Here is a 13,037-nt window from a genome sequence, read left to right on the forward strand (position 1 = left end):
TGCTGGGATCTCCAGAGCCGGGATCCCCGCGTAAAGGGACTCGCCACTCATATCACACAAGTATTACTGTAAGTCTCCGAAATGGGAATCCGGCGCCGAATATCGGAGCGCGGGAGTGGCAGACACGGAGAAGATCAGCCCAGACAGCACGGAGTTCCAGATGCGCGGGTCCCCAGTCGGGCACCATTAGTGCCGTCTCCTTTTTGAGTCTCTTGACGGACTGCACCTAGCTATCTCTCAACCATGGGTCCCTCACGGTAGATCAGGCGACAGAGTGAGCGCAACCGTGGCGCAAGGGTCTCGTCTCCAACGAAAATCCGGGGCACCCGGGGAGATGACAATCTCGGCGGAGCGGCAAGGGTTCACAACCGAAACGGCCTGTAGTCCTTTCCTTTAGAAAACAAAGTTCATCCGTTTTCGTTCTCGCAGTGCGGAACTGGAATCTGTACCCCATCAATACAGCCATAGCCAAGGATTTGCGGGGTCCGGGGGCATCGGGCAGATCATCGTCAGTTACAAGTAAAGGTTTGAAAATTCTGAAACGGGGGGTTTCTAAGCAGGATGACATCTGGGAGGGGGCGGTTTCTAAGCACGATGACATCTGGTCGAGCGAGTCCATAAAATGGGTCTGCACGGAGAGCGACATCATCTGGGTCGCAGCACCAGAAAAAGGGGAGAATTTTTAGCTTTCGAGCGTATTGAACGGTACACTTTGATACAATCATGATTGGCCCTGGTGCAGGTCAGCACTCCCCCCACAGCCTGACTCAGCCGACACATGGGATCTTTCCCCCTCCTGTCTTGTTTCTGGACTCTTAACTCAACCTATCTCGCTGAACTTCGAGAGATCTTCGTCCTGTTTGCACCAACTCGATTTCCGAAGCAACCCAAATTTAACCAACAAAACCTCGACCGGGGCGGCCGATGTGCCCGTCTGCCTAGCCGAAATGCCCGGTATCTTGCCCATGAAAGTGATCAAGGTCGGTGGCACCGGCACTCAAAGCCGGATCGCCCAGGCCTGTGATCGTTGCAGAAGTAAAAAGATTCGTTGTGATGGCGTCCGACCATGCTGTACCCAATGCGCCAATGTTGGGTTCGAGTGCAAAACGAGTGATAAACTGAGCCGCCGCGCGTTCCCCCGTGGCTATACTGAGTCCTTGGAGGAACGTGTACGATCTCTGGAAACAGAAGTCAAAGATCTGAAGGATTTACTGGACGAAAAGGATGAGAAGATCGACGTTCTCTCACGGATACACTCGTTTTCGTCGCCTTCCCAACGCGCCATGTCCTCACGGTCTCCATCTGCGCCTACTTGCAGAACGACCAAATCTCCTGGCTTGGATGCGGGAGAGGGAGTTGTTCATGTCGAGCGATCACATATTCAGAAATCATCCGATAACCCCTATACAGCCCTCTCGAGCACTCAAGGGTTTGCCGGTATGTCGAGTCTGATTTTCTCGCTCAGCTCGCTCGGATTAAGTTAACTTACAAAACTAGGTGTTTTTACCGATAAGCTTGTCAGTCAGGGGAAGTCAGTGTCGAGAATCCCCACCAAAGTATTGACCAAATTGTCTGCCCCTGTGGCCCGCGGATCTCCCAACCAAGTCGTGAAGACACCTCCACGGCTGGTGTCGGACCAGCTCATCAATATTTTCTTCCAAGAATGGGCTCCGCTGTACCCCGTGGTGCATCGCCCAACCATTTTGAAAGCTTACGAACAATTCTTAAACAACACCGATTCTTTGAAAAATGATGTTCATGCAATGGCACAGTTGAATTTGATCTTCGGGATCGCTGCTTTGTCTTCAAATGTGAGTATTCATGACCCCGGAGAATTTACGACGCTAACTTTGCCACAGTCGAGGACCAACCAGGACCCCACCTTCTTCGAGGAGAACTGGACCGCTGCTCTCGATTCATTCGTAAGCGATACTTCTGTCGCAAGTCTGCAGTGCTTTGTTCTGGCCCAGGTCTACTGCATGACCAAAGCCGATTACCGCAGCTTGCTTCGCTATCGCGCTCTTGGTGTGGATATTTGCCATCAAATGGATCTTCACCAGAACCGGGAGGACACTTCCTCCAACCCGTTAGAGGGAGAAACTCGCAGGAAGGTCTTCTGGTGCCAATACATACTGGACCGATTCTCTTCTGCCTTGACTGGAATGCCTACTCTTTTACGTGAGGATGACATTCAGACTGAGTATCCCGTTGATGTGGACGACGAAAATGTCACCGAGACCGGTTTCTTGCCCACTCTCCCTGGTGAATCCACTCGCATCTCCAGTGCTCTTGCCCTATTCTCCGTCTCGAGAATTCTGAACAAGGTTTTGGATGACTTGTTCCCTTCAAAGTCAAATTACGACGTCTATGTTTCGAAGATGCATACATTGGCAGGGCAGCTGGATGACTGGCTGTCATCATTGGCCCCGCATCTTCGTCTTGAGTTCTCTCAGGACAAGCCCAGTACAAATGTTACAAGCAGCCGGTCACCACTTTTATCTCTTGTTTATTACTTCATTCGGTCTCTAATTCATCGCCCCGCCGTATGCTTTGCTGAAGAACATCTTCGCTCTCCATCCGTTCTCGCGCTCTCTGATTCCTCAAAGCACATTGTGCAGATTCTCGAGCTATTGGATGAACGACGACTATGCCTTTCCTTCAGCATCAACCGAAAGGAGTTGGTCTTCTTCTCTGGTCTGGGACTCTTGTGGCAAGCCTGGGGTCTGAAGCGGGGCAGTAAGCTAGCTCAGGAGAGTCAGAAGCTTCTTTCTACTGTCAAGGAGCAGCTTGGGCAAAGTTCCTCGACGGCAGCGGCTGAATTTGGAATCTTGGCCGGTACCCTAGTTTCACTGGACAACCTGAATCGGGGAGCCATCACCGGCACCGAGTCACAGGTAATGATGGCCCCAACCCACAAGCCTGCTTCGTCTCCCAAGAAACACCTGCAGTCTTTGAAGTCTCGCCTCACCGGGGCTTTCGGGGATCAATCACCCAAGCAAGCTTCTTCACCTTCCCGCCGTAACACCATTTCCGGTGGCACTCCTCCAACTGCTCAGTCACTTCGGTCTCCAAGCTGGACGAGTCTTCCTTCATCGCAGCCCGACCAATTTTCAGCCCCCCAATATCATGCCGCCCGTGGACATTCATCGCTGGACCTTGCTTCAAACCCCCGGATGATGTCCTCATCCATGGGATATGATTATGCACGAGCCATGTCAACCTCTACCCCATCGGAAAACCAATCTGGGCCCATCACGATGGCTGACTGGGAGTACGTCCTGAGCGACATGGACCGAGGATATTCGAACATCTTCACGGGCATCTACGGTGGAAAGGAGTGCGGCGAGGACCCCGGTCCATTTGCCTCTATCACGGCCGAGTACAATCGCGATCACAAGCCGCTCAATGATGCTTCACATGTGGTACCAGCCCCTCCTGACATGAACGATTTGTCACCCGAGGCTTGGTCCGCGAGCAGTGGGGAATTTGCCACAATACAGGAGCCCACACAGAGTGTTCTTAGCTATTCTGGCGAGAGCATGGGCAGTGCAGACGATAATATGCATCCGTTCCCGGACCTCTCGGTCCGTCCGGACGATATGAACTTTATCGACCCATTCCACGCCATGACAATGCCTCTCAAGGAAGACAATGATGAGTTTGGTTTGGTTCACGGCTGGGACCGACGGCTGGCCGTCTGATGATTAAAGGATTTCTTCGGTGTCAATATTTGAGGATGACATGATTGATTTTTGTGAATACGATGATACCTGGGTAGCTCGGGAGGCGTTTCATTATCTTTTGTTCTACGTGCCTGAGTTGGTTAAAGTTATTACCCTCGTTAATTGAATATACCTCTCTATCTTACGTGCATTTTCTGTCATTCCAGGGCCTTTCGGCAGGAACACAGCCTACCGAGTGCATTTTCGGCCTGCCGATACAATCGGCACGACGTAGCTGGATCGGGAGAACGACTCCGGACGAGTCATGTAGAGAACGGCGGATCCGCAGGTTCCGGCCGAGCCCGCCGGCGAATAAATGGCCGTGAGGCGTAGCTCCAAGCTTTCTCGTGGCTACCACCTATTTCATCACTTGGCAGTACCGGACGCCTTTATCTGGGTGCCAAATGCGGCCACTTATCTACATTATGATTCGTTACCTGCAACGAGGCACCTTGTCTTACGCCACTGAGCTCGCTTGGCCATGAGGTCTGGGTTCTCACACAGCCCGGCAACCCACGGATACACTAGGAGCCACCTGCCAAAAGCATTCCCCACTTCCCCAGATTCTCGCTTTCACACGGAGATGACCGTCTCCTGCCACGGGAGGACGTTCGCTTCACAAATCAACGAGTCATCATGTCCCTTTCGGTCCATACCGCCGGCCGACATGACGGGGTTTCTTCTCCACACAAGACCACGCGCTCCTATGCGCTTATTGTCCAGGTCTTGGCCAATCGGCCAGGTATAAATGACTGGTCGTGGCTCATTTTGAGGATGAAGAAAAAAAACCTGGCTAGAGCCCTAGCACGTCAGAATATACCAGACGCGTTTTTGTCACCGGCATCATGTTCAAAAACATATTCAAGAAAAAGCCTCAGGATGTCTACGCTGATAGCGAGCTGCCTAGAGAATCTCTATCTACTACAGATCATGAGAAAGGCCACGACGATACCGTGGATTCTCCTATCCCGCTCTTCACGCTGCGTTCATTTATCATGGGCATTTTCGTGTCTATGGGCGGTTTCCTTTTCGGTTATGACACCGGTCAGATTTCCGGGTTCCTGGAGATGAAGGATTTCCTTATGCGATTTGGTGAGCTGAACTCTTCTGGGACCTACTATTTCAGCAATGTGCGCTCGGGTCTTATTGTTGGTCTGGTAAGTGACTATACCCTGTTTATCTCTTCTTTTCTAATTTCAGTACCGTATAGCTCTCCATCGGCACCTTGATCGGAGCTCTAGTTGCTGCCCCAATCGCTGATCGAGTGGGACGCAAGTGGTCTATCAGTGGCTGGTGCTGGATCCTCATGGCTGGTGTCACTGTGCAAATCTCGTCCCCCGACCACAAATGGTATCAAGTTGCAATGGGCCGTTGGACAGCAGGTCTTGGAGTCGGTGCGTTGTCCCTGCTTGTGCCAATGTACCAGGCAGAATCAGGACCAAGACACATTCGAGGAGCTTTGGTTAGGTACGTTCACAGTACCGGATTTCCACATTGAATGCAAATACTAACATTCATTTTAGTACGTACCAGTTGTTCATCACCCTCGGCATCTTCGTTGCGAACTGTATCAATTTCGGCACCGAAAAACGCACCGACACTGGTTCCTGGCGTATCCCTATGGGAATCACCTACCTCTGGGCCCTCATCCTCGGCGTGGGAATGATCTTCTTCCCCGAAAGTCCTCGCTTCGATTACCGCCACAACAAAGAGGAGCAAGCACTGAACAACCTCTCCAAGATCTACGGACTCCCCCGAAACCACCGTGTCCTGAAAATTGAATTCGAAGAGATCAGGTTGAAATACGAGGAAGAAGTCCGCAACGGCAAAATCGGCTGGGTGACTTTCTTCAAAGCACCGACGATGGCGAAGCGAGTTGCTGTGGGTGTCACCTTACAAGCTCTGCAGCAGCTGACAGGTGCCAATTACTTCTTCTACTACGGGACCGTAGTGTTCCAGGGTGCTGGTATCCAGAACAGCTACGTTACGCAGATGATTCTGGGCGGCGTTAACTTTGGCTCTACCTTCCTTGGTCTCTACTTGATCGAGCACTACGGTCGTCGCCGGTCTCTTATCGCCGGTGCTTTGTGGATGTTCGTCTGCTTCATGATCTTTGCCTCTGTGGGTCACTTCTCCTTGAACCGCGACCATCCAGAACAAACACACAGTGCCGGTGTGGCCATGGTGGTCTTTGCCTGTCTCTTCATTCTCGGCTTCGCCAGTACCTGGGGTCCAATGGTATGGACCATCATCGCCGAGCTCTTCCCTTCACAGTACCGTGCCCGCGGTATGTCCCTCGCCACTGCGTCCAACTGGCTCTGGAACTTTCTGCTAGCCTTCTTCACTCCATTCATTGTCGGCGCCATCGACTTCCGCTACGGATATGTCTTTGCAGGCTGTCTGTTCTTAGCCGCAGGCTTGGTCTACTTCGCCGTTATCGAGGGCCAGGGCCGAACTTTGGAGGAGATCGATACTATGTATCTTATGAAGGTCAAGCCGTGGAAGAGTTCCAAGTTCCAGTTCCCCGCCGATCCGAATATCATTCGTGGTTCGTTTGACAAGGGGCAGGGACAGGGCACTTCGGCACATGTGGCTGATGCGGGCCAACCTGACGAGACTATGACTGGGGCAGATGCGAATGTGCCTACTATCCCGGACACTACTCGCTAAGAGTAGCATATTCATTGTTGGGATGGGACTCGAGACTGTATTATGAACTTTTCTTACTTCTTGTATGTTAAACACGTATGTTACAAACTTGTATTTTGGTCGAATCATGAATGCACGATATCATGCAGCGACCATAGGAATACTTGTTATTTAACTTTTCAACTGTATTACTCTTGCTCAGTCACAAACAAATCAAGCACACAGAGAATAACTAGAGTTTCGTGCTAAATAGTCTCCCCATATTTATTAACTTCAAAAGGGTTTAAGATATTCTTGATTCACTGACAAAAGTTCCAGGGTAGCTTCGCTGTGAATTGCAGCATGACGACGTCATATCGCGGGTATCCCCAACCAGCAATAAGTAAGAACAAAATTACAATTGATTCATCAACTGAGCATCGGTAATCTTCGAAATATCCTCACGGCCATCCTAAAGCCACAATGTTAAAGAACTTTCGCCTTTCAACGTCTGGGTTGACGCTGCGCGACAAGCTTCTCTCCCAGCCAGTCCGATCAAATATGCGCACCCGGATACTTGCTCCGCCAACAGCCCGTCAATTCAGTCGAACTTACGGACTTCTCAAGGAGTGGAAAGGATCAGGATCTACAGATTCCAATGTCAAGCGAGCTAAACAGGGTGATACCAATGACCCTCCATCTGATGCAGCAGCCTCCGCGTTCAAGGAACGAGAAGCAAGCTCAGGTCTTAACGACGACACCAAACAGCAGGGAACTACCGAGCGAGGCGGGCGCAAACACGCACAGAAGGCTAAGCAAGAGCATCCTGCTGCCCCGGAACCGATTATTGGGATGAATGACGAGCGCGCGGGGGTAAGACTCTTCTCTTTGGCTTCTAGGTCCAGATTGCTGATCCAACTATAACATGCAGAAGGGTGATTGATTCCGAAGACCTGTCTATTCGGTCGATTTTTGCAGATGACGCTATATTCTACAAAGTGGATATGATGAATGGCATCGTCAGGGCGTTTCAATTGGCGTTCCACGAAACTGTACATAAAATGTAACTGCTTTACCGGCCGACCTTGAATGAAAGGATCTTCCAGTCATGTTAGTCTCGGATCCGAAGACCTTAAAAGGTAGACAAAACTTACATCGTGCTTCCCGACTGCGACAATATCTTCCTCCGACACGCGAGTGCCGCCAATACCTTCAATATAGTTGATCGGCACGTCGCCCATCACCTTCCGAGCTACGTCACCAACAGTGCTGTTTCTGCGGGAAGTTAGCAAGGGGTTTCTCATTCTCTATGCTACACCACTCACTTCTTGACCAGAACACAGTCGCGGAACACCGCGGTGCCATTTCCTGAGCTGAATGTTGCGACGTTCCTCACTGGGAAGACGGGAACGAGACCCAGAAGCTCTGCTGCTCGAGACAGGCACTGCACCACACCAGTGGATCCGAATCGATATAGCACCATATCTTTTAAGTTCTCGACGCGGCTATTTGGCTCGGGTTAGTTGAAACAAATAGCACCCGGGTGGTACACTCACCTTTTCAATTTCTCATCCATCTCCTTAAGGCCTCCTCCATCCGGATCACCCATTTCAATCAGGTCTTCCCTGGTATCCACGAATTCGCTGCCTTCGACGTATTTGATATAGTCCTGCTTCGCTAATCGGCGGAGGAAGACCTCTGATATGGCCGAGCACAGCACGATACTCTGAGGGTCTTGCATCTTGGCGATCTTACTGATATTCTGTGAGAGATTAGGAGAGTCGAGGTCTTTATAACGGGATAGACGCACTTTATCCGCATCTGGATGATCGATCTTGTTCAAGGCGAACACTGTGGGGAATTTTTCGTCGATGAAGGTCTCGACCATAAGCTTGACGGTATCATCTGACCATTCTTCAAGATGTTCTTTCAAAGCGAGCCTGTCCAACACTCGCGCGACGATCGTTGAGGTACTTCCGTATCCGGAAAATTGGCCCTGTAGTGTGTCGACGGGGTTTGCCTCTGCGAATGACGTTAGTTGCCGATCTCAAGTATGGAGAGAAGTTCACTGACTTGTCGCAATGTGTCTGCGTTTGATGGAGCCCCTAATGTCAAACCTCAGCATTGCCCTCAGTCCACATCTGTCTGCCTCCCTGCAACTTACCACTTCTCCATCAAGTTTCCAAGCACCCAGCGCACAATTTCCGACCGCAACCACTCGATATCCACAGAAGGATCGTAGCCGCGGGTAGCCTTCCCTTCAGCATCGGTAGTTCCGCTCACATCCACCACATGAATCAAAGCATCGGCATGTCGCAAGTCATCCAAGAACTTGTTTCCTAGTCCGCGACCTTGGTGCGCTCCGGGCACGAGACCCGCCACATCTAGTAACTCGATGGGCACGGAGCGGCGCCCCTCATGACAGCCACCATAGTTCGGTTGGCATCGATCCGAAACATTGTGTCGTTGACAGGCGCAGTCGATCTGAAGGTATCCGATGGCTCGCTGGGGGTCAATGGTTGTGAAACTGGCGGATTGTGTTAGTGCATTGATAACGCGGGGATACCCAAGTGGGCTGTACATACGGGAAATTTCCTGTAAGACCAAAGGTTAACGATTGGCACAAATCGAAGATTCGTTTTCACTCACCAACTTTGGAAGAAGCATCGGTCAGACTGTTCAATGTCGTGGATTTCCCACTTGACGGCTGTGCCCCTCAGGTCAGCGGAGTGTTGGGTGAGAAGGTGGGAAGAGACTGACCTTGCCCACAAGGCCAACGAGTGGATCGCGAGGCATACTGAATTGTCGCAAGCGCTAGGAGAAGACAGGGGAAACAGAAAAACTCACGCAGTCAGTCGCGAAATCGCAATGTCGTAACTTCACGCGCATCGAGACTGTCCGATAAGAATTTTTGCCGGTCAAGGCCGCCTTTGCGCCACAGCCGGAGTATACAGAGCGATTCAGGGACCAGGCCACCAAGGCTTCACCATGTTAATGTCAAGATATTGCTAGTAGGGTACGATGAATCTGTTAAAAAATAGATTAAAGGAAAGATACAAGGGCGTTTCGAACCGGGGCACCTGAATCGACTGTGATTGATCTAGACTTGGATAATCTCAAAGCCGCGGGAAAACGAAATTTTTTTTTTTTGGTCAAGTTTAGATGCTCGAACGCGATTGCCCAGCCTGATCATTTACCCTAGCACAAATTGCCAGGTAGGAGAAGCGATTTAGAGAGCTGACCATCTCCGAAGATTTCGCCCCCATTGCTAATAGTCTTGTACCACAAGAAGCTCTGATGGATGTGCCATCATTGGGCGAAGGCTTTACATGGCACTGGTCATCGAGACCTGAGTAGGCCAAAATTCTCGATGAGGACTATACCGCTAGACCACAAAAGCTCGGTCGGTGAGAAGAAGGCTCGTAAAGCTGGGCATAGACGAACATTCAATTCCCATTACTCTCGAGATAGTGTTTTCTTCCACTTTCATTGCATGGGCGTTGACGACAATCTTACAACATGATCTCGGGCGATGGCCTTTCTGGTATTACAGTAGACTTGTTGTAGGTCCCGTCAGTAGATGATGTAACACACCTTGCTTGAGGTTGAAAGACTCCATTATGCACAGATTGCAGCGGGGCTATGACATCGGCACTATCAAGTTTCAGATTTTGAACTGCTCAAACAAGCTTGATATTGAGGGATATCTAATCCAGCTGCCATTTGAATAATGCGTCGCCACCCAGGTTCGGTGTGGCCCCAGTATTCGAATCCACAGATCTGCATAATTCGAGCACAGACAATGAATCAAAATATCTCGCTGACACCATCGTTCAAGTATGTCCCTGGTTGCAGTGGAGAAGGACATCCATGGGGCAGGATGGTACGATGTCGTCATCCCCGGGCATCGACCAACTGGCTGTGACGTTTTTGGGACTGCACCAAGAGTATAAGAAATCTTTGCACCCCCTCCTCAATCGAGTTTTTCATTAAACATTCTACATTCAATTGTAACACATCAACTCCGTGTTTCATATACTCAAAAAAACTATACCTCGACACTCTTATCATGTCTTCTTCCACCTTCCACACCACCAGCCAGGACCTTCGCAAGGAGGAGTCCCGCGTTGCCCAGCAGCACGGTGGCCAGATCCCTGCCGATTCCGATGTCTCTCAGATGAAGGTGAGTTTGCTTTTTCTTCAATCGATCTCAAACTCCCCTCGCTAATCCATCCTGTAGTCCATTATCGACCAGAACACCAACAAGCCTGAACAGATCGAGAAGACCAGGACCAATCTGCCTCTGCCCGAGGAACCCCCTGTGGCTAGTGACTGGAACTCCGCCGACCAGCGCACCGTTAATGTCGGCAGCGGCCGTCTCGCGGAGCCCATCTCCGGCGACAGCGACAGCGCTCTGCGTGGCCCTGCCACTGCTTCCAGCAGTGCCCGCGTGAACGGCGAGGAATTGCACGTTCCCACTGCTCCTTCCGGCAATGTGGGCCGTCAGGGCAAGGAGGGACTCGATCACCTGCCCTCTGACGCTACTACTCGATAAATGCATTTTCCCATGGACTGGATCCATTTTGTATGATAGTCATTATTTTATGAGCGAATGAATGATACAATTCCATAATTCCATACTACCACACTATTTGATTGCCATGTAAAACCAATAAATGTAGATTCATGAGTGTCGTGTGCTCACTAGCTGGGTTTCGTTGCCGGTAATGATGTGCAGATCGGTTCTCGTACTCTGATTGGTGGAAAGTTGACCGCGGTCTGGATCCGTCGATCTATCAAATTGGCGAACAAAAGTTGCTATCACCCTTGATCACCTCAATTCTACAATTTTATTGAGAAATCTGAAGTAATCGAACAAATGAATATTAGAAGATAATTCGTGGTCTTTTCCCCTAATGAACATGCTACACTACCATCTGCCAGAGAAACAAATTGGGTGTTTGCATCTGTTGCGCTACCTTTCGTAAGTGTGACATCACTGTCTGACCAAAATCAAACTTACTGTATCTCGCCATCCTGCCTATGCACCTAACGTTGGAGACTCGACGAACTCGGTGAATCAAGACAAGATTAAAATGTGGGACTGGACCCTCTGACGACCCCAATGCTTCTGAAGCAGTGGACGAAGGGTAACAGCGAAGCAGGGATACTCCACTGTCCCTTGTCTCGATGTCTCCATTCCGCCACCGAATATCCAATTGCCCAAGGGCGATTGACGTGACTGCTTTGCCCATCTTGTTACTCTAGACTTGAAACTGCTGGAAGTTTTCGTAAGTGTGACATCACCTGCCATGATATCTCCCCTCTTGATACCACAATCGTTTGCAGTACTGTTTGATATTTCGCCTGTCTCGATCCTATATAGTTCCCTTCTCGGCTCATAATTTCTTAAAATCATTCAAACGATATTTTCCAATCGTGAAAGTCTTCCTTCTTCCACTAAAGTTATCATATTCTTTTTCTTAAACCTCTACACACAACAATAACCACCATGGATCTCCAAGGCACTCCTCTTCCTCACGGCGCCCGCAGCACCAAGGTCACCACCGATCCTCTTGCCTCCCAGCAGCCCAATGAGGAGTCTGCTGGTCCAGTTGCTAGCGACTCACTCGCTGCTCAATCCGTCCGCGAGGGCGGTGCATTCTCAGAGAACCGTGGCGCCAAGCCCATTGGTGTTTCCGGCAGCAAGTCTACTTTGAACAACACCGACACATCCAGCGCTACTAAGCTTCCTTCTGCTCCTGTTGGCGGCCTCCGTGACGATCGCGAGCGCCAGGAGAAGTACCCGGAGGCTCTCGGTGGTCAGGGTAACTTCCCAGGTGTCCATCTCTCCCAGAGTGGCTACGTTGGTGGCCCCACTTCTTCGAAGGAGCAAAAGGGTATGCACGCTGGCCAGCAGTCCACTGCTAGCGGCAGCGGTCCTAGCCATGTCGCCGGCCAGGCTCCCTCTTACATAAATGACGTTACCGACGGCTACAAGCACTCCAAGCCTGATGGCCGTAACATTCACGAGGGTGGTTTCTCTTCCGACGATAAGAACGCTAGCTTCACCACCGAAATCGGCTCTGACCAGGATCCTGCCCGTGCTGCTATCAACAAGTTCCAGCGCACTAATGCTGAGAGCGGTCCTGATGCCGGTCGTGCCCGCCAGAAGGGTGTTGAGGACCAGCACCCCTTCCAGACTCTTGATGAGCAGCGTATTTAAGGGCTCCAAAAGTATCCTATTATAATCATTTGAGCAAGCGAGCGCCTCTTTTGTTCATGAAAAAGGAATGAGGTTATGTATTATAGATTTTTATGAAAATTAAGGCCAGAATCTTTTGAACACTCTTATATTAACATGCACGTAAGCGGCCGGTCCGTAGCGGGAAAGATGGTGAAACTCATGCCAAATGCCTTGCGTAGGAAGGATGTTGTGAGTCGGTGGTACTGATATCTATGAAATTGACAGAAAACCCTAAGCGCCAAGTCGAGCTTGGTAGGATAGGCCAATAGTTACAATTAGTCCCATACTGCGACTACACGTATAATTCATACGAATTGTTCATTGGCCCTGTAGAGTCGCATTGTTGCTCATGCACAAGTGACACGCAATTACAAATACGTGTTAATATTATGCCTTATCTTCTTTTCGTAACATACATGTGACTATCGGGGGTCCACGTA

General features: G+C 50.3%; 6 protein-coding genes across 6 annotated transcripts; 5 read left to right on the forward strand and 1 right to left on the reverse strand.

Annotated features, from left to right (window-relative positions):
• Positions 1–947: 947 nt before the first annotated feature.
• Positions 948–3,701, forward strand: facB (C6 transcription factor FacB/Cat8; the record flags this gene model as incomplete). Its single annotated transcript, XM_056881316.1, has 3 exons — positions 948–1,437; positions 1,498–1,811; positions 1,860–3,701. The coding sequence occupies 3 exons, from the start codon at positions 948–950 to the stop codon at positions 3,699–3,701; spliced, it is 2,646 nt and encodes an 881-aa protein (XP_056746554.1).
• Positions 3,702–4,567: 866 nt separating this feature from the next.
• On the forward strand, positions 4,568–6,392 carry N7443_001261 (sugar porter family MFS transporter; the record flags this gene model as incomplete). Its single annotated transcript, XM_056881317.1, has 3 exons — positions 4,568–4,879; positions 4,933–5,189; positions 5,246–6,392. 3 exons carry the CDS (start codon positions 4,568–4,570, stop codon positions 6,390–6,392), a joined length of 1,716 nt encoding a protein of 571 aa, XP_056746555.1.
• A 441-nt stretch (positions 6,393–6,833) lies between these two features.
• On the forward strand, positions 6,834–7,293 carry N7443_001262 (uncharacterized protein; the record flags this gene model as incomplete). Its single annotated transcript, XM_056881318.1, has 2 exons — positions 6,834–7,223; positions 7,282–7,293. 2 exons carry the CDS (start codon positions 6,834–6,836, stop codon positions 7,291–7,293), a joined length of 402 nt encoding a protein of 133 aa, XP_056746556.1.
• Positions 7,294–7,422: 129 nt separating this feature from the next.
• Positions 7,423–9,146, reverse strand: N7443_001263 (Ygr210 GTPase family protein; the record flags this gene model as incomplete). The annotated part of the gene is made up of 10 exons (XM_056881319.1): positions 7,423–7,449; positions 7,505–7,625; positions 7,676–7,855; positions 7,907–8,112; positions 8,161–8,372; positions 8,424–8,455; positions 8,515–8,877; positions 8,936–8,945; positions 9,000–9,057; positions 9,111–9,146. The coding sequence occupies 10 exons, from the start codon at positions 9,144–9,146 to the stop codon at positions 7,423–7,425; spliced, it is 1,245 nt and encodes a 414-aa protein (XP_056746557.1).
• A 1,273-nt stretch (positions 9,147–10,419) lies between these two features.
• Positions 10,420–10,905, forward strand: N7443_001264 (uncharacterized protein; the record flags this gene model as incomplete). Its single annotated transcript, XM_056881320.1, has 2 exons — positions 10,420–10,533; positions 10,591–10,905. The coding sequence occupies 2 exons, from the start codon at positions 10,420–10,422 to the stop codon at positions 10,903–10,905; spliced, it is 429 nt and encodes a 142-aa protein (XP_056746558.1).
• A 957-nt stretch (positions 10,906–11,862) lies between these two features.
• On the forward strand, positions 11,863–12,576 carry N7443_001265 (uncharacterized protein; the record flags this gene model as incomplete). Its single annotated transcript, XM_056881321.1, has 1 exon — positions 11,863–12,576. One exon carries the CDS (start codon positions 11,863–11,865, stop codon positions 12,574–12,576), a length of 714 nt encoding a protein of 237 aa, XP_056746559.1.
• Positions 12,577–13,037: the final 461 nt, after the last annotated feature.

Source organism: Penicillium atrosanguineum, assembly GCF_028827265.1.
Source record: "Penicillium atrosanguineum strain IBT 20685 chromosome Unknown utg000001l_segment0_segment0, whole genome shotgun sequence".
Classification (NCBI taxonomy): Eukaryota; Fungi; Ascomycota; class Eurotiomycetes; order Eurotiales; family Aspergillaceae; genus Penicillium; species Penicillium atrosanguineum.